The 22,033-nt window shown below is 44.9% G+C and overlaps 1 protein-coding gene across 1 annotated transcript in view; it reads left to right on the top strand.

The window, feature by feature from the left end:
- ALDH1A2 (aldehyde dehydrogenase 1 family member A2) overlaps positions 1–22,033 on the top strand; it is a 150,740-nt gene that overhangs the window by 59,581 nt on the left and 69,126 nt on the right. The window contains exons 2-4 of the mRNA XM_069624350.1: positions 9,842–9,946; positions 15,585–15,725; positions 16,873–17,002. Of these exons, the coding sequence (XP_069480451.1) occupies positions 9,842–9,946; positions 15,585–15,725; positions 16,873–17,002 (376 nt within the window). The remainder of the gene's footprint in view (positions 1–9,841; positions 9,947–15,584; positions 15,726–16,872; positions 17,003–22,033) is intronic.

Genomic DNA, 22,033 nt, shown 5'->3' with positions numbered 1-22,033 from the left:
GTGGCACCTGGAAACACTTTTTGCTGCATAGGCACCATACACATGTTAAATAAATAAATAAACTCTTTGAAGACAACACCCAAATCTGATCTCTCTATCAGAATTTCCAGCTGTCTCTCTGCCATTAAATATTGGATGGCTTTGCACTCTCTGATGTTAAACCCTACCAAAAAAGAGGGGCTCTTCTTCCCTGCCAAAAGCTCTTTCATCTCTTCCTTTGCCTATCCAAGTCCCACCTGACAATCTCCCCTACTCTGCTTCAGCTAGAAACCATGGTGTCATCTATGACCCTTCTAACACCTTCTCTACTTTCATCTCCAAAACTGAAACAGTAGATCGGCACAGCCTCTTACATATTAGGAAAATCAGGCACCTCCTTCCTTTCAACACTGACAAGCATCTCTTAGACACTACTGTCTTCTCTAAACTGGACAACTGGGCAAGCATACTCTTTGGTCTCCCCAACTATTCTTTCTGTTCTCCCAACAAGATCATTAACTTCAGTACCAAGACTCTGTTTGAACTCCCTCATTTCACACCAACTTCCTCATACCAATGATGTAAAGCAGGGCCAGATTTAAATGTCTTCTCCAGGTTGACAAATCTATCCATGGTAAGGCACCACTGTATCTATCCTCCTCTATACAACTCTACAAGCCTTCTCGTAATCTCTGCTCTGCCTCCTTAACTACCGCTGTGGCTCCTCGCCCTCCCTGTGCTTCCTCTCCTTCTCTCTTCTTGTTCCACCTGAATGGAATTCTCTTTCCCCGAACATCCGAGAAACAGTCCACACTGATTTGTTCAAAACTAAATCAAAAGCCTACCTTCTCGCCTATGAGTTACCCTATTAACTTACCTCTCATCTGCCTGCTACCTAACATTTTTCCCCTCACCTCTAACCTGCCTCAGTCCTTCATCTCCTCTGCCGCCACTCGAGCACTTCACCCATCATGGTCGTATCCCGAGCACAGCTGGCCGTACCACCTACCTGCACCTAAAAATGTCTAATGTTCATTGTCCTTAATCTATGTATGTCTACTTATGTATTGTCCCGGTGACTGTTCCATTTACTTCTCTCAACAACCTGGTCAGAATGTCCCTCAAACTTAACCTTTGGCAAGTAGCTCACTGCTTCCCATTAAATCTGATTTCTTATCTATTGTACATTCTTTTATGATCAAAAGAGCATTGTTCCTCCTGTATATAAAGAAATACATTAATTAAAGATATACTTTCTTGGTTCATAGGGTTGCCACTTTCCTCGGGCTGTTGACTCTTGAGTATCTTTTCCCTTAAGTGGTTCACTTTATTTCTCTTTGTATTCATAAAAGTCTCTCTCTGATATTTTTCACTCTTTACTTCTTGGCTTATCAGGTGTTTTCCCTCTTCCCTAGGTATTTATGCACCTTTCATAGTGCTTTCTCTCTCAGGTTTATTTGGCAACCTCTATTTCACATTAGTAAATTTCCACTTTATCGACTTCAAATACAATGAGCCTAATTACGAGTCCGGCGGTAGCCGTGCTGGAAAAAACGTCAGGCTGTCGCCGGACCCAGAATAAATTGCTGCATCCGTGATTGCCGGAATCACCGGGGCATTACAATCCCGGTGACCCGGTAATTCCAGAGGCGTAATTCCGTTAATCCCCATTCTCATTGAGTTCCATAAGATAGCTGTCCTGGGAGGATAGCTCAGCGGCAACATGCTCGCCTTGGAAGCAAGACGACACAAAGTAACACCGGTTCAGTCCCGAGGCCATGCTTAGAAACCTCTGGGTATTTAAGCGCGTTATAAATACGCAACTAAGACAAAAAACAATTACGCAACTAAAAAAGAAAAAAAATATTCCTGTAACAGCGCCTCAGTGCCCGCAGGATGTGTGAGCGCTTTAAAAATGCAAATAAGCACTCTGAAAATGATCACAGTTGTGATTAGGGACCTTAAATAAGTAGATTAACGTAACATAACACAATTAGGTGGCATTTTAAAAATAAGATGTTTTTAAAATACCATGTTTTTACCATTACCACTGTTCTTTAAAAGAGGGCCCTATTGGCTGATCTTTGACCATGGGTTACCACTATGCCCCATTTCTCCCCTACACGCTCGCCATAGACCATTAGTGTAGTCAGACCCATACATAACATATTGAGTGTTAAATCGTCTTCTCCTCATTCCTGCACAACCCCAAAATATACAATTGATTACAAGAGTCCTGTCACGCCAGTCTCCATACTCCATACTCAGTGCTCAGCCCACTTACGTGGCCCTGCGAGCCTCCCACTCCAGTTGCCATTGTATTTCCGAGGAAGTAACCCACAGAAAGAAATACTGTTGTCCTGTCATTGGGTTTAAAGGTCATGTGATGTCACATCCTTAGGTTGTTGTTGAGAAGCGAAGGTCTTGTGATGGCAGTTCTGCTACCACCGTGTTCATATGGTCGCACAGAAGTGTCACCAGCATTGCAGAATGTGAAACATATGCATTTCTATAAAATATCAACTCAGATGTGCCTTCCCTTATTATCTTTTATGAGAAGAGTCACTCACTTTACAAAGATAAGGAATTTTGCACAACCATTTGCGATTTTGCACAGAAAATTCAAAAGGCAAAGACCTCCTGTTTTATGGGATTATGATCTGGCCGAGTTTTTTTGTTGAATTTGATTTCATCGCTTTTATTTTAATTTGTTTACATTTGGCTGCAAATATATGTGGGGTAAGACCCCTGCAGCCTCCCCTTTATTATCACGATTACCCGCCACTGGGGGCATATATTTCCTGCCAAATTCGTCTAAAAAAGGAGACAAATTCGAACTTGACAAATTTTGCAGCCATGTAATCCACCTGTCCTGTTTTATTATATATATATATAATATATATATATATACTTAAAAAAACATTTGTTTAACACACTGTGGGAAAGGGAAAACTAACTTTGTGCTGGGAGACTAAGCGCTGAGATTTCACTTCACAGCTGATTGCATTTGTAATTATTCACATCGCTATGGTGCCCTTGAATGCAACCAGCTGTGAAATCTCAGAGCCTAGTCTCCCAGCGCAATGGTGTTGGGGTGCGCAGGAAGCAGTGGCCCCCAGGGGGCACAACACAGACAATAGGTTTTGGTAAAAAGGCATTCGTCCATATTTATTACAAAAAGCAACAGTAAGAACGACAATTGCCACGATTCCTATCCATATCAACATGTTCTACTCTAAGCAACACACTGCACATCAAATCAAGAGGCACTCTCTGAGAACTGTACAGTCTTCTTGGCTGTGAGAAGTTGCCTGCTGCCACGCACCCCTCTTTCTCCCCTGGCTCTCCCAAAAGCGATCCTGGGAGACACAGGGACCCCTCCTGATACGACCATCTGCGGGTCAGGGCCTTCTCATGAGCGCCTCCCTAGCAACTTCACTGGGCAGTCCTAATCCCCACGATCACAACTAGGGGCAAAAAAGATGTAACCTCAATATTAATTTTTGGAATCTAACCTAGAATATTTCTTCTCTTGTCCCATAAACCCTGTCCGTCGCCCTACTCCCAACACCCCCCAAAGTAACCTATCACCAGAGGGGGCGGTGGGAAAAAAAATCCAGACCGGAATCCCACAAGTTCAAGATGCGCCAGGAAGTTGTCAAGACCTAGTGCACCCAGGACCCCTGCAAAATCTCTGCACTTCCTGGCCCTTGTGGCGGCTCTTCATGACATCACGATATATCGGATGCCACAACTGTGCTCCTTGCCACCCCGCCCACACCCTCCGGCAACACCGCCCCGGCTTTCTACGGGGATTTGTAGGATTCTCCACCGTTGTCAAATACACACCTGTTGGTTATTCTGGAACCGTCATGTGTTAATGACATGGTATCGAGGGTTTAATGCAGGCTGCTGGTAATCCACACATCTGTACATGTGATGCTGTAGAAGCCTGGGTTCTCGGACATTAATTCCACGACTGTGAACAGTAATGTTTAACATACAAAGATAAAAGGGACTCTAACATATAGGAATATCATCACTTCTGGGACTAAGAGGGAATTGTTGGACATCAATGTGCACCATTCACAGCCTTTCACAGAACTACAATGTCCCCATCGCCAGTGCTTTAATGGGAGTAAAGGGAGGGCGCAGGGATACACACCATGAATAACTACGGGGATACACACAGTGCATAACTAGGGCACAAGGGAGTGAGTCTGACCAGATCATAATTATTCCATAAGCTTTGTGATATCTGCGGACCTGTTCAGAGTATGAAACTGTTGTAATTTAGGGCCTATGTGTTGTTGCTTGATAATGCCTATGTGTTGTGGTTTGATTGATCTGTGTGATGTTTGTGTGAGTGCAGGGCCCCATGGAATGCTGAGGTGGAACCTGGAGTGTGAGAGGTTTGGTAGTTCCACAGAGTGACGGTTAGGACTTGGAGTATGGCAGGGAACCAGGACAGATGCTTGTGACCTGTTCAGAGTATGAAACTGTTGTAATTTAGTGCCTATGTGTTGTTGCTTAATAATGCCTATGTTTTGTGGTTTGATTGATCTGTGTGATGTTTGTGTGAGTGCAGGGCCTCATGGAATGCTGAGGTGGAACCTGGAGTGTGAGAGGTTTGGTAGTTCCACAGAGTGACGGTTAGGACTTGGAGTATGGCAGGGAACCAGGACAGATGCTTGTGACCTTCTCTCCTGCCTTCATGAACTATGACTATGTAACTAAGTGAATAAAGCATCTTCTGCTTCTACTTACCCGGGTCAGCCTGGTTCCTGCTCCATGTCATCTCTGATCCAGGCACAACTTGCAGGAGGCATGTTACTACAGAAACCCTATCCTTGAACACTGACTAGACACATACATTCTGATGAAACCTCTCGTGCAATGTAAATGGGCCTGCAAGAAAGCGAGAGGAGACTTGCACTCAGCACGAAATTGCAAGCTACACCACAGCTAAACATGCCCAGGCAGAGCAGATGGCCCTGTTGTTTGTTTTATGCACTCCCTATATGGGTAAATACATGGAGTGAGGCACAGAGATTAGGGTCACACAGTTTTGGTGATGAGCCATGCCAGGATTGGAAGTCGCATCCTCGCTCCATTATCCACATCTCCCATTACACCATGTGCAGATTAAGAAGAGAAATGGCGAGGAGGGCAGACCGCCGAGCACGGGGATCCTGTAAGTGCTAAAAAAAGACTACACAGCTCATTCATAGCTGTCAAGTTGCCCTGTGTCATGTATGCCATCTTGAGCGGGCCCTGGTTTACCCCATTGCATGCAGGGATTTGTAGGCCCATACTTACAATGGGAAAAACATGCACTGGGAAATCCAAGACTGGCTCGAGGCGTCACGCACGTCGCAGGGCAACCTGCCACCGATTGCTTATTTCATCTCGTTTTTTGTGTTGATGTTGATTTATTTTTACAGCATGAACCAGGCAGGAATAAACTGCACCTGGGGGCAGGTTTTCAGTACCGATGGAGGAAAGGAGAGGGACATTAGCAGAAAAGATGGTTCTTTAAAGCGGAAGAAGGCCACAGCCAAGGCTGCAGATACAAAATGGCAGAGCATTCCATCAGCGGGGCGGGCCTCTGCACCCCTTCAATCTCTGCTAGTCTTGCATGTGATTGGGGTGTAGTTAGGCTTGCATTACATGCATCCAATTTCGTTCTAATGCTGCCTTTGTCTCGTTAACAGACAACAGATATATCAGGGACCTGTCTGTGGGGCTATTAGCAGCGTCCAGGATACAGGGACCCAGGCCACTTAAAGCCCTGCCTTTTTCTAACATGAGTTCATTGTGCACATCTGCCACATTGACATAGCCTTGTGGCCTAGAGGATGGAGGACTTGAATGCTGTTTTTCCCCCTGCTTGTGCAATCACCATCCCTGCCATTGCTTGGGACCAGGAGGGGGGGGGGGGGCAGAATGCTGCCCCCAATTCCGAGTGGGGCCAAGCAGACCCCTATCACTGTAGGTCTTCCGATACCAGCACCCTCCTCTGCAGATCCAGGTGAGCTGCTGTAGCACTGTTCTCGGCATCACTTAATTGCTGCAGAGTACCGAGCAGAGAATGTGAGCTTGAGCCATGCACATTTGCACGTGCTAAAGGACAGAGAAAGTCCATGGTCATTCGGCTTTCTCCATGAACAAAAACCATACACATACAAATAACCACATAACACAATACATAAGCCCTAGTACAAAACATCTAAGTACAGCGTATGAAACATTCTAAAACGGCATATAAACTGGCTAGCAAGTCCTCTAAGAGCTGCTTTAGCATATTCACAAATGTCCACTAAAACATGAATATTTTTACAGCACATAAAGAATGCCGTTGCCTCCACTGTAGTTTTAACGTTACAATTGACAACACGGCCCCTGAGCCACAGTCTCCTAATGTCCTAAGAAGGAAGCCAAGATCTTCACCAATTTTTATTTTGTGTCCTAATATCAGTACTCAACCGAAGTACTGAAACATTCCATGGATTGTTCATTTACGCTAGCTGGTATTTGACGAATTCAGTCAAGGAAAGATCCATGCCTCCAGCTGCCACACTGGTTTGGGTACATCCTAATATCTGCCACACAAACCTCAGCTTTTCGTCAGCCTCATTACGAGTTTGGTGGTATCTCCCCGGTAATATCAGAGATACCACCAAACGGTATTACCGGTATCACCACCAGGTCCGGCGGTATTACCACCAGATTACAAGTGTTGGTAAGCAGTGTTATTCCCCATTAATTGGAGTCCATCAGACTCCGTGGGGATTTCAGGGATATTATCCCTGGCGGTAATACTGATAATTTGACAGTTTCTGGGCAGTAAGGCAGAGAAATTACCTCCAGCATTTTGCTGGAGGTGTTTCCTCTGCCTTACCTCCAAACCTGTAGTACGGCGGTGTGGTAATGCGGCAGTAATGCAGTGGTAACTCAGTAATCACTCCATTACCACTGTTTTTTACCACACAGCCGAACTCGTGATGAGGCCACTGTCAAAATGTGCCTGGCCACGTTAATGAACATGACAATTCTGACATCTTTCTGATAGCAAAGGTAGAACAGATGTAATAACTGTTTGGTAGGAAGCACACCTTTCCCTCATGAGGTAGCCCCTGTAATTCCTACTGGCTTTACTTTATTTTGGGCTTTTTGTCTCTCAACCAGGCTTAATCCAAAGCCTGAGTTGTGGCTCTGTTTTTACGTGCTCTGTCATAAGAGTGCTGATACATCTAGCCTATCTTGACACGGCAGGCGCTTTCCTGCGTTCCACTGGAATGCCAGAAACTGCTCCTTTTGGACATTTTTACAGAAAGGCAACTCTTTTCTGCCAAAGACTGTCCCAAATGTGCATACATGGTCTCCCCCATGGTCTCTTCAACCGTTCTGGTCTAGATAGGAAAAGTGCATTGATTATCTGCTACTGCATTTTCCTTTTTGGGACAGACTCTTTCACTGAACTCTGAAAACATTTCTTGAATGTGTCTGACAAATCAAATTCAGGGATGAATATCGGTTTCTAAACCATCAATCAGCTCCACACCTCTAGTACACCAGAAGGGATCCAAATAGATTGGAAACACACGCATATTATAAACCTCGTTGTCCAATTTTGGTAAAGTGGCCAGAACGGCAGGCTTATCTCCGAAAGGCCATGGATCGTTGGCTAGTTGCAACACAGTGGAAATACAATTATTACCCAACGATAAAAGGGAATGTCTAGTCAAGGTTGTATAAAAATATCTATCTATTCCAGCACACTACAGAATACAACCCATCCTGTAAAAGAATGCAGAGGACAGACAGTTTCAAAGAAGGAAGAGGGATGCACTCTGGATACTGACATGACAGTAGTCGGTATAGTAAATAATCACAACAGTTCAAGGATAGTTGGTTTCAGCACAAAGGAAGCAATGGGTTGCAAAATGTCTCTAGGGGCCTTCAGAGAAGTACCAGGGGGAAAGAACCACAATGTACCTTGTGCTCATTGGTGTTCTTGGTGCTTGACAGGGTCAAGTCGGTTTCAGGGTGCTTTGCAGTTTTTGCAACAGGGTTCAATATGAGAGACAGCTGCAGGTATCAGGCGGCAAACAGGCGAGTGAAGCTGGATGGATGGCTGCAGGCTGGCCTAAATGGCGGCTCGAGGTCAGGAATCATTGTCTCCATGCTGGTCAGTGGTTCTGAAGCACTGGTTAAGGCATCTCGGAAGTCTTTAAGCGACTGCGGCATAACAACAGACAGCATTGCAGTCGATTGCACCCTGAGGCACTCGACTGGCTTGAAAATGTCCTTTAAGGTTTGACATCGGTAGATGCTTGTCGAGGCACTTATCCAAGCTTCTTCACTGTGCTTGTGTCGTCTTTTAAGGTGGGCGGCCCAAAGCTGAGGAGAGTGTTGCAGGCAGCTGCCTTGTCCTTGGTTTAGGGTTCAGCGACTCTGTGGCACTTCCCACCTAGGAAGCATGCTGAAGAGCCCAGCAGGGCACGCTGTGTGCTGGCTGGGTACCAGTTCTGGAGCTGCTGCAGAGTCTTCTGGATTTGGTAGCTCCCTCTGTTCCCTGGGAAAGCTTTAGGGGAGGGATCTTGCTTCCCTCTTGGAGGTCCTGGCCTTCCTTCGCTGGCAGAAGATTTAAGGTAGGCTTGTACCTTCAGCCAGGGTCCAATGGTGATTTCATATTGCTACTCCTTGCAAAGTCTTCAGATGGTCTGCCAAAGGTGGTTTTGGCCCTCTTTTAAAGCCAAATGGACCACAGAGATTGGTATAGGCTAAGCCTACCTTAATGAACCAATCCGTGGTCCCCACCAACCATCTCCTGTATGTGTGCGGTCATACGTAACCCGGGTACTTTGTAACAGAAAAAGTAAAGGGGTGAAAACATGTAATACTAGGTCCCACCCATTGGGGATCAAAGTGTTTCTCTGGTTAATGGAGCTCTCTGTGGTTCCTGATTGAAGCAGCAGGTCTCCCTTGAAGCTGCGGCGAGACCAGACTCTCTGGCTCCGGCAAACCACATTCTTGTACCTTATGAATTGGGTCCCCCTGCAGGGTGAACTACTGTAAACACCTTCTGGAGAGTATTGTGTACTCCTCCTGTCATATCCCAACTAAATAGGACCGGTCGGGGGGGGCGGAGAGGGTGCACCTATAGGCTGTGTCCCCCCAGAGTACATGGGTCTATGCGTATGTCGTGTGGTGAGCATAGGAAAATGTGTGCAGATTAGCCCCACACATATTCCGGAGGTTGATCTACCATCATTCCATTTCATATACATTCATACATATGTGTTTACTTACCTGCTACGTTGTCACATCTTTTGTTTTACAAAGCTTACTTACCTTTAAGTGGAGCCATTTGTTTATTTGCCTTTTCTGATAGTAAGATTATATTTTTCAAAAAATATAGTGTGTGGACATTCTCCCATGGGGTATATATGAAAAGTGTGTACTGTCCCTGTTAAACACCCCTCTCCAGCTCCTGGGTTTTTGGCCTGGAGTGCTCTGTCACAACTACCACTGGTGAGCTTGTGGGAATCACTGGTTCCTAAATCAGGAAAGTACAACTAAAGACTCTGCCCACAGGGCTTAGGAAAGTCTCCCAAACAATAATAATATCACGTGTTTAAGTTGCGCTTCATACTGGACGCCTTCACATTCTAAGCACTGTCATAGCACGTATTACCCAATTTAACGTTACTCCATATATTGACAGAAGAAATTTGACTTAATGATGTGGGGACACACCTATTCCAAGTCCTGGAAAAGTCATGTCCTAGTTGTCTCTGTCACATTACGTCTTATAGAGCTTGATTTGATCATGTGTTGCTCATCTTTCTATCCTTAGATTTTTATCAACAACGAGTGGCAGAACTCCGTGAGCGGCAAAGTATTCCCAGTGTACAATCCAGCCACGTCAGAGATGATTTGTGAAGTCCAGGAAGCTGACAAGGTAAAGCCGCTTTTACTCAATTTCTTAAATACTTTGCTGTACAGTATGCAGGTGATTGGGGTCTTGCTAGGTACAGATGTGATTAGTGTCCCACTGTATCCCTCAATACCGTTCTTTTACACATTACCAAGATTGTCTTCTCCCTGGTGTGTGGCTCATGGGCCACCGTTCCAGCGAGAACTTCTCAACCGAGGTGTATCAGGAGATGTTACTCTCAAGGAGTTATTCCTTGGTGCACAAAGTAGTCCCGCTTAACAGTGGCTGGCAGTACCTGCACACCCTAGCCTGTCATAGGAAACGAAGTACACTTATCACTGATTGAGGAATCAGGTCAGACATAGGTCATGTGATAGGCTGAGCAGTGAGACACCAGTAGGATGTGATCAGAATGACTTTATTAGTAAACACTCAGTGAAGATAGGGTTGGGATAACGCCTACCTAGTCCACAAACATAAACTCTACATAGATATTATTAAAGTGCGGGTCAGGATTACTACAAGAGGTCTATATAAGATAATTCTTTCACCCTTTTAAAAGGGTCCCTAATCTTAATATGTTTTTATCTCCACGTGGGACACAATTCTCTATAAATCAAAAGGGTTACAAACGATGAGCAACAGAGATATCAAAACGTAACAAGTCATGTGCCAATGGCTCCCCTAAGCTAATAACCAAAGGTTCTAAGGATTGGTCCAACCAAAACATTCAACCCTTTTCTTAATAGTGACTCCCTAAACTATTATCAACAATGCAGTTCCTTGGGAAAGACTCTTGTGGCCCATGCTCACCGTCTGCCCTTCTTTCAGGCCTTTTTAGTGCTCCTGGCTCCTCAGCCTTTTCCCAGGATTCTCGTTCTGGTTCACCACAAACTCCTAGACCACTGGGCTTTCGTTGCAGGTCTTTGCAGGAAGTGTTTCTGGAGCGTCCGCAGGTCAAGTCACCAAGCTATCTCCCCATCTTCTCAGTGGGTAAGAGTTGTCTGTCTCCCAGATGTTGTTCAATCTTCTTAATAGGTCCTCGCCGACACCCTGCTTTACCAGCTCTCATGTCTTGCGGTTCCAGCTGTGAGTGTGATCATTTGTCAGACCTTGGATTTTGTCTCAGGTCCTCACTTAGACCTTGCCTTAGCTCCTTTCTGGCGTTTTGATTAGATACTAGGGTCAGGCACCAGGGTTCCAGTCTGTCACTAGGTCATGTACCAGACCACTGGTTTTGGGACTCTCTGCAGACCTTCTTTCTCTTAATGTGTAGATGGTCCTGCCTGGACCTCTCCTGCCTTCAGCAGGCTTAGATAGGTATTGTGAGGAGGCCAGTATTTTATTTGCCCTGCTACCATTCCTCTGCCTTGGGGGTCCCAGGTGCAGGGAAGTGTTTGCTGCCCTCTAGTTCTCTCCAAGTAAGCATGTTCGGTTCTTCTTTTCTGACACCATACGCTTTGCTAGGTCCCCTTAAAGAGGCTCTTCAGAATGTGGAAGTGAAACCTCCTTAGGCAGTTGTATGGATTCGACCAATCTTCTTGGATTCAACCAATCTTCTTTCCACCCCGTTACTTCAATTTCCACTATCTTCCCTTGTGTCGAGGAGGTTCAAGTAGAGAGATCCATCTCCTTCATTTTCTCAACTATTCTGTACTCTACTGAGAGACGCTGTACCACCCCTTGCCTTCCCACCAGTTGTTCCCCATTTGGCATTTTAATGAAGGGTTCTGACTAGTTATTTTCTGTTTCCAAGCTACACCCCTTCCTGAGAATTGTGCTCATTCGGGGATTGGACGAACGCTGGTTTTTTTATAATTATCTCAAATTAAGCATTAGTGAGTACTTGGATTAGAGTGTCAGTTCCATCTTGGAACGTTATTTATTTAATTGTTTTTTATCACGTGCCTAATACCGTGCCTGAGTTTGGTTTCTAAGCGTAGATCCGGGATACGAACCTCTGATGCTCTGCGTGGTTTTGCTTTGTCTTGCTTCCAAGACCAGCACGTTGCCCCTGTGCTATCCTCCGTTCACAATTCTTTTGTACGCGGGATGTAAGGCTGAACGATCCGCCCCCTTGCCTGCCCACCTCAATCATTTGCATATATAATACACTAGGGATCTCTGAAAGACCCACAAAGCGCAGGGTCAAAGCATATACACCAATCATCAACATTTTCTTCCTGACAAATCATTCATTATGTATCTGTATGTTCTTATTATAAAACATATTTTACTGTAGAAACCAGAATGTAATTAGAATAAAGCTAGAATGAAGCTATGTATTACATGAAGAAAATCACATAAGAACTATATCATCAATAAATATCAGATATATACACATAACCAAATACAACACAGTGAAAACATTACAGTGAAAAAGATATGTTATATAATTCATTCTAATCACATTTCATTATGTAAATACAATTTCATTCAAACCGGTGTTTTTCGACATATTCGAAGTCAAAATGCAATTTGAATACATACAAATACGAAAAGTCATAACACCGTTAAAATGCAAGCTAGGTGTTAGTACCAATTTTTATTCAGGTGTCATTCAAGTGGCATTGATTCAAAAGCCATTGAAGTGCCAACTAATAGAGTGACAACACCACTGTGCTAGTTTCAATGAAGAACTGGACTGAATTTGTTTGCCAGCCTCATCTTCTTCAAGGCGAAAAATTATAACTGCAAACACTCTAAGAAAAGTAAAAATAAGAGAAACATACGTTTAAATGACCACTTCACTCCTTGTTGCCGAATCAGCACACAAAACACAGTGGCAGTTTGTTAGTTGGTAATAGTAATAGTAATAGTAGATTGATGCTGTACTTGCTGAGATAGTTCTTGTGTGATTTTCACAATGTAATAAATATACGCCAGCTTCATTCTACAGTCTGGTGTTTGCAGTAGAAGTTATTTTAAAATAGCGTACAGCTCTATAATTCATGATTTGCCATGAAGGAACGTGTGTTGGTTTGTTTATACGTCTCAGTCGTTGGGACAGGGGACCCTTGGGATTGGGCCCTCCGATCTCTTTCCCGCTTTGGTTCCTCGACAGGTCGCGCTCCTCTACCAATGGTGAGTACTCTGCGGCTGCTGTGGTCTTGCAGTTCCATCTTTGTGCCTCATACATGTCTCTTGGCGATTCCAGGAGCACCGTGAGATTGCAGTATTGGTTGCAACTACATATGTCTCTCTGTGAGAGTCCTGCAGCCGTTTTGCAAGCAGGGCTCGTTTGTAATATAGGTTTCTCCTGCGCGGTCCCCATGGCATCCTGGGTCCCGCAGTGTGTCCCTTCCACGTTGCTTCTCACAAGTGTGCTTAGGACATATTGTACCTCACAACGACTTGCGGACTTGCAGTATCCTGCCTCGTCTGCCCTCTGGAAGGAACATAGGATAATGGCCTGTCCAACCCCCTCGCTAGCAGGCGGTTACCCCAATATGTCTGTATTGGGTGTTCTCTGAATTCACCACAATTCATGCAATTCAAGTCCCACAAAGTCCCACATCAAGGTTTGCCCTTATCCGTCATGGCCGCACACTGCCATGGGGATGCTTGATGCGAACCGTACATGGAGGCACCGCAAGCATAGGGACAGCATATTTTATCCGTAAGGGGATGGCCTGTGAGTTGTGGCACTGCCTTTGTATCTGCATCCATCAGACGGATACAAATTGATGCAAACCGAAATGTGGTCACCTGGGACCTGACTTCCTCTATGCCTATTCAGACCCTGGTCCGACCAGGCACACGGGCAGGCAGAAGACAGATACAGGTAATTTCTGTCCCATGCCTACTTGCGTTATCTTTTCAGTGCAACTTTAAAATGGCACCCTGTTATTAGCTGCATTAAGGAAAAGCTAGCATTACAGATGAGATGCCACTAAAAATCAGCATGGCCACGTGGGGCCCAGATTATGTGTTGGGTACGTGCAAAAAAGTTATCATCATCATTTGTATAGCGCCTTTCACCATTGGTGTGGTCCCAACATGCTGTAGGTTGAACGCCCACTGGGGACCAAAGTCCAGGTAATGGAACATTTGTCAGAGGAGTTTAGAATGCGGTGTGGATTTTAGCCAAAGTGAAGTTGGGTAGGGGAGGCAGGTTCCTAGTAGCTACCCATGTTAAGCAGGCACATGGATGAAAGTATGGGAGTTTGTTCCTGACCTGATCATCCTGGGTTGAAATGGTTAGCTCAAGAGGACAGGGTTAGTAAGGGTGCTGGGTGGGAATAACCATGTCTTGAGGGCCCTCTGGGAGCCCATGTGGTCCTCTATGCGCCGGATGCTAAGTAGCATACAGTTCCAGATAGTGGGGGCCTAAACGGAGAAGGTGAAGCCTTCTGGTTGGTTTGAAAGAGGGAATCCTCAGGAGAGCAGTGCCGCAGGTTTCTATTGGGTGATTTTCTGTTGAAGGTATTTCGGCCCGGTCTTGTGTGAATGATACACATGGCTTTGAAAAGGCCGTCATCTGACCGGGAGCCAGTGGAGGACACAGAGGGTGGGGGTGATGTGCTCTCTGGGACCGAGGGCGAGTAGGAGCCTAGCTGCAGAGTTCTGAACCTTTTGGAGCTTTCTGAGTTGGTAGGCAGGAGCGCCCAGGTAGATAGAGTTGGCGTAGTCTAGTATGGAGAGGTCAACAGACATGATTGTAGTCACTCTGTGGGGGTAGGATAGGTAAGGGAAGAGATGTATGAGTAAGCACTATTTTGACACAGTGTTGATGTGGTGTGACAGAGTCAGTTCAGTGTCCATCGTACAACGCAGGTTTATGACTGCCGAGTATGCATCACAGTGTGGGTTGGAGTAGAGAATTGGGTTGAGGGAAGAGGGATGTCTTTGCACAGAGCAAGATTTCTGTTTTTTGAGGACTGAGGAGCAGATTGTTCACTGTCATGCAACGGTCAATGTCAGTTAGGCAGGATGCGAGGTCTGGGTCGGGGGTGGCGACAGACTTGTGAATTATAAAGATGAGTTGTGTGACATCGGCGTAGTTGTAGCAGGTCTCATTAATAAGCCCTGTAAAAACGTATACGCAACCGGTTTGCAGGACAGGTCTTGTGCGAATCCTAGATCTCCCACAACACAGCACGCGCAAACAGTGCTCCCACAACATGGGATGCAGATCATGCATATTTCCCTTTTGCGCTGTTAGCTTTGTGAGTTGTGTAGGCAGTTTTCATCAGACAAACCCCTTGCTTCAGCAGTTCAGAAACCTATCTGTCTGGTTGAGTGATGGCCACACGAGAATCGAAAAGCAATTCCCGCATTAATTCACAAATTTTCATAATCCCCTTCTTTAACCTTGCAGAGGTTATTGACAATACTTAACTGGAATCATAGTACAATAGAAGCCTTGTTATCCAGCGCTCCATTAACTTGGCAATTCTATAGCTTGAGAATTCCTATTTCTGGTAATATAGTACCGACCGAATTTGAAGCTAGGTAACTGAGCTTTCAGTTGGGTTAGGACAATTTAAGAGAGCATAGGCCCAGGTAGCTGGATTATCCAACCTTTTGGTTGTCTGGCATATTTGTTTATCTCCCACCATCGGGTTGGTCCTGTTGCCGTTAAATCAACCTCCAACTTTCGCTCCTTCTCAGTGGGTGTCATTTGGTTTCATTGTTTGTGTCTCTGTCTATTCCTTTGCAGGCTGATATAGACAAAGCAGTGCGAGCTGCGCGACTTGCCTTCTCCATGGGCTCCGTCTGGCGGAGAATGGACGCATCGGAGAGGGGCCGACTCTTGAGCAAACTGGCTGACCTCGTAGAAAGGGACTTGGCCCTTCTTGCTGTAAGTACCCTAAGTGCAGAATACATATTTTAGGGAAGTGTGCTTCAGTACTTCTATAGAGAACAACATGTTTGGATAGCGTTCTGATCTGGATGGCATGCGCGCTACAGACCGTTGCGGCTTAAGGTTGGGAGATTTGCTGGAATAGAAATGTATAATTGCAAATTTTTTTTAATTCAAAAGTCTTTCCAGACCTTGCACATACAATCATAATGCGTTGCAGGCTCCACAGCAGAGGCCTGCCACATTCGGCACTCCAGGTGTTTTGGACTACAACTACCATCATCCGTAGCAAGCATAGTGATGCATCATGGAAGTAATGGTCTAAAACACCTGGAGAGGTTCCGATTGCAGACCCCCGCTCTAAAGGGTCTCATGAATATATGAACTGATTTGGACCCAGCCCTTCAAGAACTACCTATGGTCACAAATATGCATTTGTAGTTCATGTAATGGTGGGATGCTGCCATTTTAGTACAACTGCACGCCCTGCAGCACAGAATGCGGCTCTTGGTACGTAGTGCGTATTTGTGGCATGGCAGAACTTGAGACAGAGGCCAAGGAAATGAAATCTTTTTGGATTACATAAACTATTTGGTTGTTTGTGGTGACATAAAATTGCACCCATTTTATTGGTCTTCAAAAGAAGCTGCTCCCTGTGTGAGCTTTGGAGGAGTGGGTTGTGAATGGCGAGGGGTCTCCAGGCCTAGGGGGATGCACAATTCCCACCAGTGAATCAAAATGATTTCAATTCGCCTCCATTCCTGTTTGCTGGCAGAGCAGATTTTTCTCTGATTAACCACTTTTGGGTAAATTATTTTGGCCGGTTTTGATTTTTGCCATCTGAAATTTTGGCAAGTTAGTGGGCTGAAATGTTTTACGCCAGGCACCTGGATTGAAAATGCCCAAAACACACATTTCTTGGCATGACAACAGCCAAAATGGTGGAATTTGCCCAGAATTCACCAATTTCTCCACCGGGCGAATAGCTGGTAAGTGCTTGTTGGTGGGATGGGCACTGCCCAGCAAGTGCCCCTGCCATTGCAACTAAAGAGTGTAAAAGTCTCCATTGTCTTTATAGAGTGTTCATGTCCAGGCATCACTGCACTTCTTAGCTTACTTCTGCCCCCTCCATTTTGTCTTTCAGACCATTGAATCTCTGGACAGCGGCAAACCATTTCTACAGGCTTTCTATGTAGACCTGCAGGGGGCGATAAAGACACTGAGATATTATGCAGGCTGGGCCGACAAGATTCATGGGATAACCATCCCAGCAGGTATGTTGATTGATGACATAAACAACTGTGGTTTTGGATTCATTCAGTTACAATTTTTATTGAGCATTTGGCCAGTCGGATACCATGCACAAAACTCAGTGTGTTTGGACGCACAAGGTGCTGGTATGGACAGACAAATGGACAATGTATGAGTTACCCTATTTATTTAGGGGGGTTTACAGCTCACTTTGCAACATCTTTCGGTTCGTTCTGAGCACTTGAAATGCAGTAAAGATACATACTCAGCAGAAATAGAGGGAAGTTAAAATTGAGTCCAACAGATGCTACAAATGTTCTCATTTCCAGTATTCTTTGGTGGTTTTTATATAGCGCTTCATGCCAGATTCCTCCTGCTTTTAAGCACTGTAAGCAATAGCTGTTACTGTTAATCTGATTGAATGGTAGTCACTTTATCGACCTTCTGAAGGCTGAGGTGACAAAACTTAGCCACCCTGCCGATGTGTTAAGCTTCCAACAAGATTGTGGGGCTCAACTATATTCTATGGGGCACAGTGCTGAAAGGAGAGACAGCTGGAGAAAGGTGTTTGCCCTGCTAGGGGGTATGTCTGAAATGTCACCATTTTATGATGAGCCAAGGCATGTTGAAGCCATTCTCAAGAGGGCACGAATGGCAATGCCCTTATACTTTGTTCCTTAGGCCCAACTAATAAACATTTGGGAGGGGTTGCATGTCAGAAATACGAATTTGACAAGTTTGAAAAAAGTTCCCTGAAAAGCAAGCAAAAACAAATTTGAAATTTTGTTTTTAGGCTTCTTATGTTATGGATACCAAAAGGATGTTTTATATTTAATTGTTTACCAGAACCTAAGGCTTCTGCTTCTGTGCAAGGTGCTTAAGGACACAAAGCCTGTCTAATGCTCTGCAGTGGTCAGATTTCAAGCTTCCACAGTGTCATGGTGAGCCAAAGCATGTAGAAACCATGCCCAAAAACACAGAGTGGAAAACCCTTCTTTCTAATCCCCTAAATCCCTGAACAGCCAGGTTCTATATATGGGAAAGCTGGAAGGAAATATGGGAACATTTAACTGAGGGTGGGATTTCAACCACGGCATCCCCTGGGAGCAGAAGCCACAGACAGACCTTCCTTGAGGGTCATGAGTCGTGCTAGGACCTTTATGGAAATGGTGATATTGGTGTGTGAGGCAGGAATACTCCTCAGCCGAAGCTGGAACCTTATGAGTGGTCATTTACATAATCCTGCCTTTGACTAGCCTGCTCACCGTGGACTGCAGTTACTATGTCCTATTAATAGAGGGCATCAAGTGAATGTTAGTTTAAAACAAGGGTTTAGGGTCTAGTTAACACATTAGATTGCCGGGTCTACACTCTGTTCCCTTATTTTGTGCGTGTTGTTTGGTGGCTGCATGCTGTCTTATGCCTGCTTCAAAGGCGCTTGAACATTAGACATTTAAAGCAAAACATTATAATGAAATCTCAACATAATATAACATGACCTAACCAGCTAGTAAAAACGGAAAGCAACATCTTATCCCCCCCCCTCCTTTGCAAAAGGAGTGAATGAGTGCATACAGCGGCAGTCAAGTAGATTCTAGTTAACTTAAATTAAGCTTTGGGAAAAGAACACATTGATCACAACAAAAGAAGACATTGCACAACATGTTTCTACAGCTTAAAACATTGCATGGTGAAGCATAAGATAACACAGTGTAACATACCCAACCAAACTTTGTGTAGCACTTCAACAACACACACACACACACACACATAACTCCAGACTCACTGTTTCTGGATTTGAAGTCTGGGGAAATCCAGAGTTATTCATAGTAAGGCCTTTCTGAATCAGCCCTTAAGGACCAATAAAATGGAGTGTTGCACTGTAGCGATCGGGGAACTTAATTTGAGTCACAAGGAATTTGCAAACCACCCGCCCAAAAAGAATCTGTCAAAATATTGTGAACACTTCCTAAATTTAACAAATCCCGTCAAAAATAGTATTTTAAAAAAATCAACCTGATTTGCATTTAATTATATATTTTTGATAGAATGGTTTCACTGTTGCTGTTTGCGTTGCTGAATTGTACCTTAGCAAAAGGCTACACCCATACTTTCAGTTTGTCTCCTTTTGCTGCAGTCTCCAGCCCATCCCCTTTTCACAAACGTTTAACCACTTTCGATTGAGTTGTATGCACAATGCCCCGACTCTTTGAACATTCCTACAATTGTTGTTTGCTACATCAGGAGGCAAAATGATGCATTTTGGGTGAAAATGTCTGAAGGAAACTATTTGCGAATGCTGCCTGTTCGAACGGTATGGAGAATAAAAAGACTAATTTCTTTTGCTCAATAGCACGGCACTGGTTTGTAAAATTTCTGGGAATCTAAGAAATGAGTTAAATTGTAGTTAGGGACAGTCTGCGAGTTGCCTAAATGCAGTTGTTTGAAATATTGCAACTCCCTAAATAAACATGGATCTCGAGAGATCATAATAAGGATTTATTTATTTATTGAACTTATATAGCGCAACGTAAGCCAGAAGGCATCTTGGCGCCGAGCATTGCTGGGAGGGAGCCACCAAGTGAAAGAGGTTTAGAATAGAAAAGTTTTCAGCTCTCGTGTGAAGTGACAAATAGTCCTTGTTTTTTCCGTAATGACAAGGGGAGTGAATTCCATAGTTTAGCTGCCACTATAGAGAAGGTATGACCTCCTCTGCGAACAATATTCATCCAAGGTACAACCAACAGACAAGCGTGGGAGGAGCACAGGACCCGAGTCGGGACGTAAGGACACCATTTTTGCTGGAGGTATTCCTCGCCATTCCCATGCAAGGCATGGTGGACCAAACAGTTGGACTTAAAAAAAATCTGCTTGGCAACTGAAAGCCAGTGCAAACGGCGGACAATGGGGTTAGCATGGGTATAGCGAGGGGCCAGAACGGTGGCCCTAGCTGAGGAGTTCTGAAGAAGATGCAGCCAATGAATGAGATAAGAAGGCTGACCTAGATAACGTGCATTACAATAGTCAAGAGCAGATAGAACCAAAGAGGCTAGCACAGGAGCCCTCAGTTGAGGAGGCAAGAAAGGAAGAACCTTTCTTAGAAATGTAAACCTTGCTGACACACTGCGCTAACCTGAGGCTCTGCAGAGTGCCAGTGATCTTGACTCCAGGGTCCTTTATCACCACAACAGGTGTGGGCAAGGGACCAAGAGAAGTTGGGCCAGAACTGAGGGCCCCAAAGGGCGGCCGCTGCGGGAGGGCCTACCACCAATACAATACAATATAAAGTGCACCAGACACTACATTATGCAGGGTAATCTATTGACCGACACTGCTCGTTACTTGCACAATACTGTAATTGATTATAAAATGCCGGGTAACCAAGTTTCAAAGGGCCGACAACAGTGATTCTGGATGGTGGAGTGCTGCTAACTGGAGCAGAAGTACAGGAAGATTTATAATCCAGACTTTTGGCTCTGGTCCCTGGTTGTCCACAGCCCGGATAATAGACATACTGTCATATGGCATATTTCTGTTATCTGGTACCATTCAATCCTCAAGGGTTCGGATAATAGAGTGCTTACTATAGTTATATAAATATGGAAAATCTCTTAGTTTAGTATAGTTTCCTTTCCACTGTACTTGGTGCCTTGAAAATGAGTCGAAATGTGTTCTTACTGGACGGGGGAGCAGGATACGAAAGCACAGCAGAGATACAGAAATGATGCTAACTTGCGTGGCGCTTGAGGGCCAGCGGACTGCTTGACAACAGCAACAACTGCTTTGAATCGAGGTGATGCTTTTAGATTTCATGGTGGGGTTAGGAGGCGGCTGTCTCCGCAAAAACCTGTGGCGAGGCTGAGTAATGAGTTAATATCACAAACAAAAGATGCCCAACAAAGGCCGCAGAGAGGTACAAGACACTTTCCTGCGCGACTGCTTGAGTTCATTTTAAAGGCTCTGTGGGAAGCTTCCCCTGCAGTCGGGAAGGGTTCGGAAACAGGACACTAGTCCTGGACCTCCGCAAAGCGGCTGGAGGAAGCCATCTTGTTTAATGAAGACTTGAATGTATGAACCTGTTGCTGAAAAAATAAGGCGCCGCACATATCTCCTTGAGGGCAGCACTTAGCATGGCGTTCAAACCTCGCTCATCCAAGAAATCAGTTAAGATTGGCGGAGGAAGAGAGGATCATAAATTCACACACCCTCTTGCGTTTGCATAGTGATGTCTTTGCATCTACACCAATTTAGCTAATTTGTGATGGAACAAGCAAAACAGAGGTAAAAGAGTGTAACAGGGTATTGAAAAAAATAAAAAGAAAGGGTGGAATGGGGGCTTTCCCACTTAAGGAAAACAATGGAAAGACACAGCTGCAAATGCTTAAAGATGCTCAGATGTAAAGATCGGGAACAGTATGTTATTTAATTCCCTTTTGGGGTATAGTAGTCACTACAAGTCTGGGGGCGTGGGGGGCTGGGACTGGAACTCTGCATACTCTCCGGCCGCCTTCCTGCCTATCTGCACCTAGCTTTTTTTCCAACGTCTTGGCTCTAACTCTCAAACTTCGTGGTATGTATGTTAGACTTGCGCCTTCCTCTTCCTCCTGTGTACACTGCATGTCCCTCTGGCCGTGGCCATCGTTGCATAATCTTAATGTTCATGTTCGAAAATAAGCTTTAACGCTCACTCGCCAATCACTCAGCATTCGGCACGTTGGCAACCAACATGCATCCAGCATCTGTGGTGGTGGTGAAAAAGCCTGCAGTGGTGGCAAATACTCTCATCTGTGCTCCCTCAGCCCTCCTTGTCTGCATGACCACTCAGTACAATCCGGGAAGCCTTTGATTATTGTTAGTAGCACCCTATGTTTCCATCACAGGGTGTCAGTTACAATGTATTTGTTTGAAACAATAGGCTGCGACAAGTGCGCAGTAGTTGTTTCAAAGAAATACTCACCCAAAATGGCTGCCAAAGCTCAGAGCGGAGCGCCGCTTCCATTTGCTTGGAGGGATGAGAGGAGCGGCATGAGAGGAGACGCCCAACACCTAGAGGT

Source organism: Ambystoma mexicanum, chromosome 11 (assembly GCF_040938575.1).
Source record: "Ambystoma mexicanum isolate Mex_15411 chromosome 11, UKY_AmexF1_1, whole genome shotgun sequence".
Lineage (NCBI taxonomy): Eukaryota > Metazoa > Chordata > Amphibia > Caudata > Ambystomatidae > Ambystoma > Ambystoma mexicanum.
This window is presented reverse-complemented; position numbering and strand designations above follow the sequence as displayed.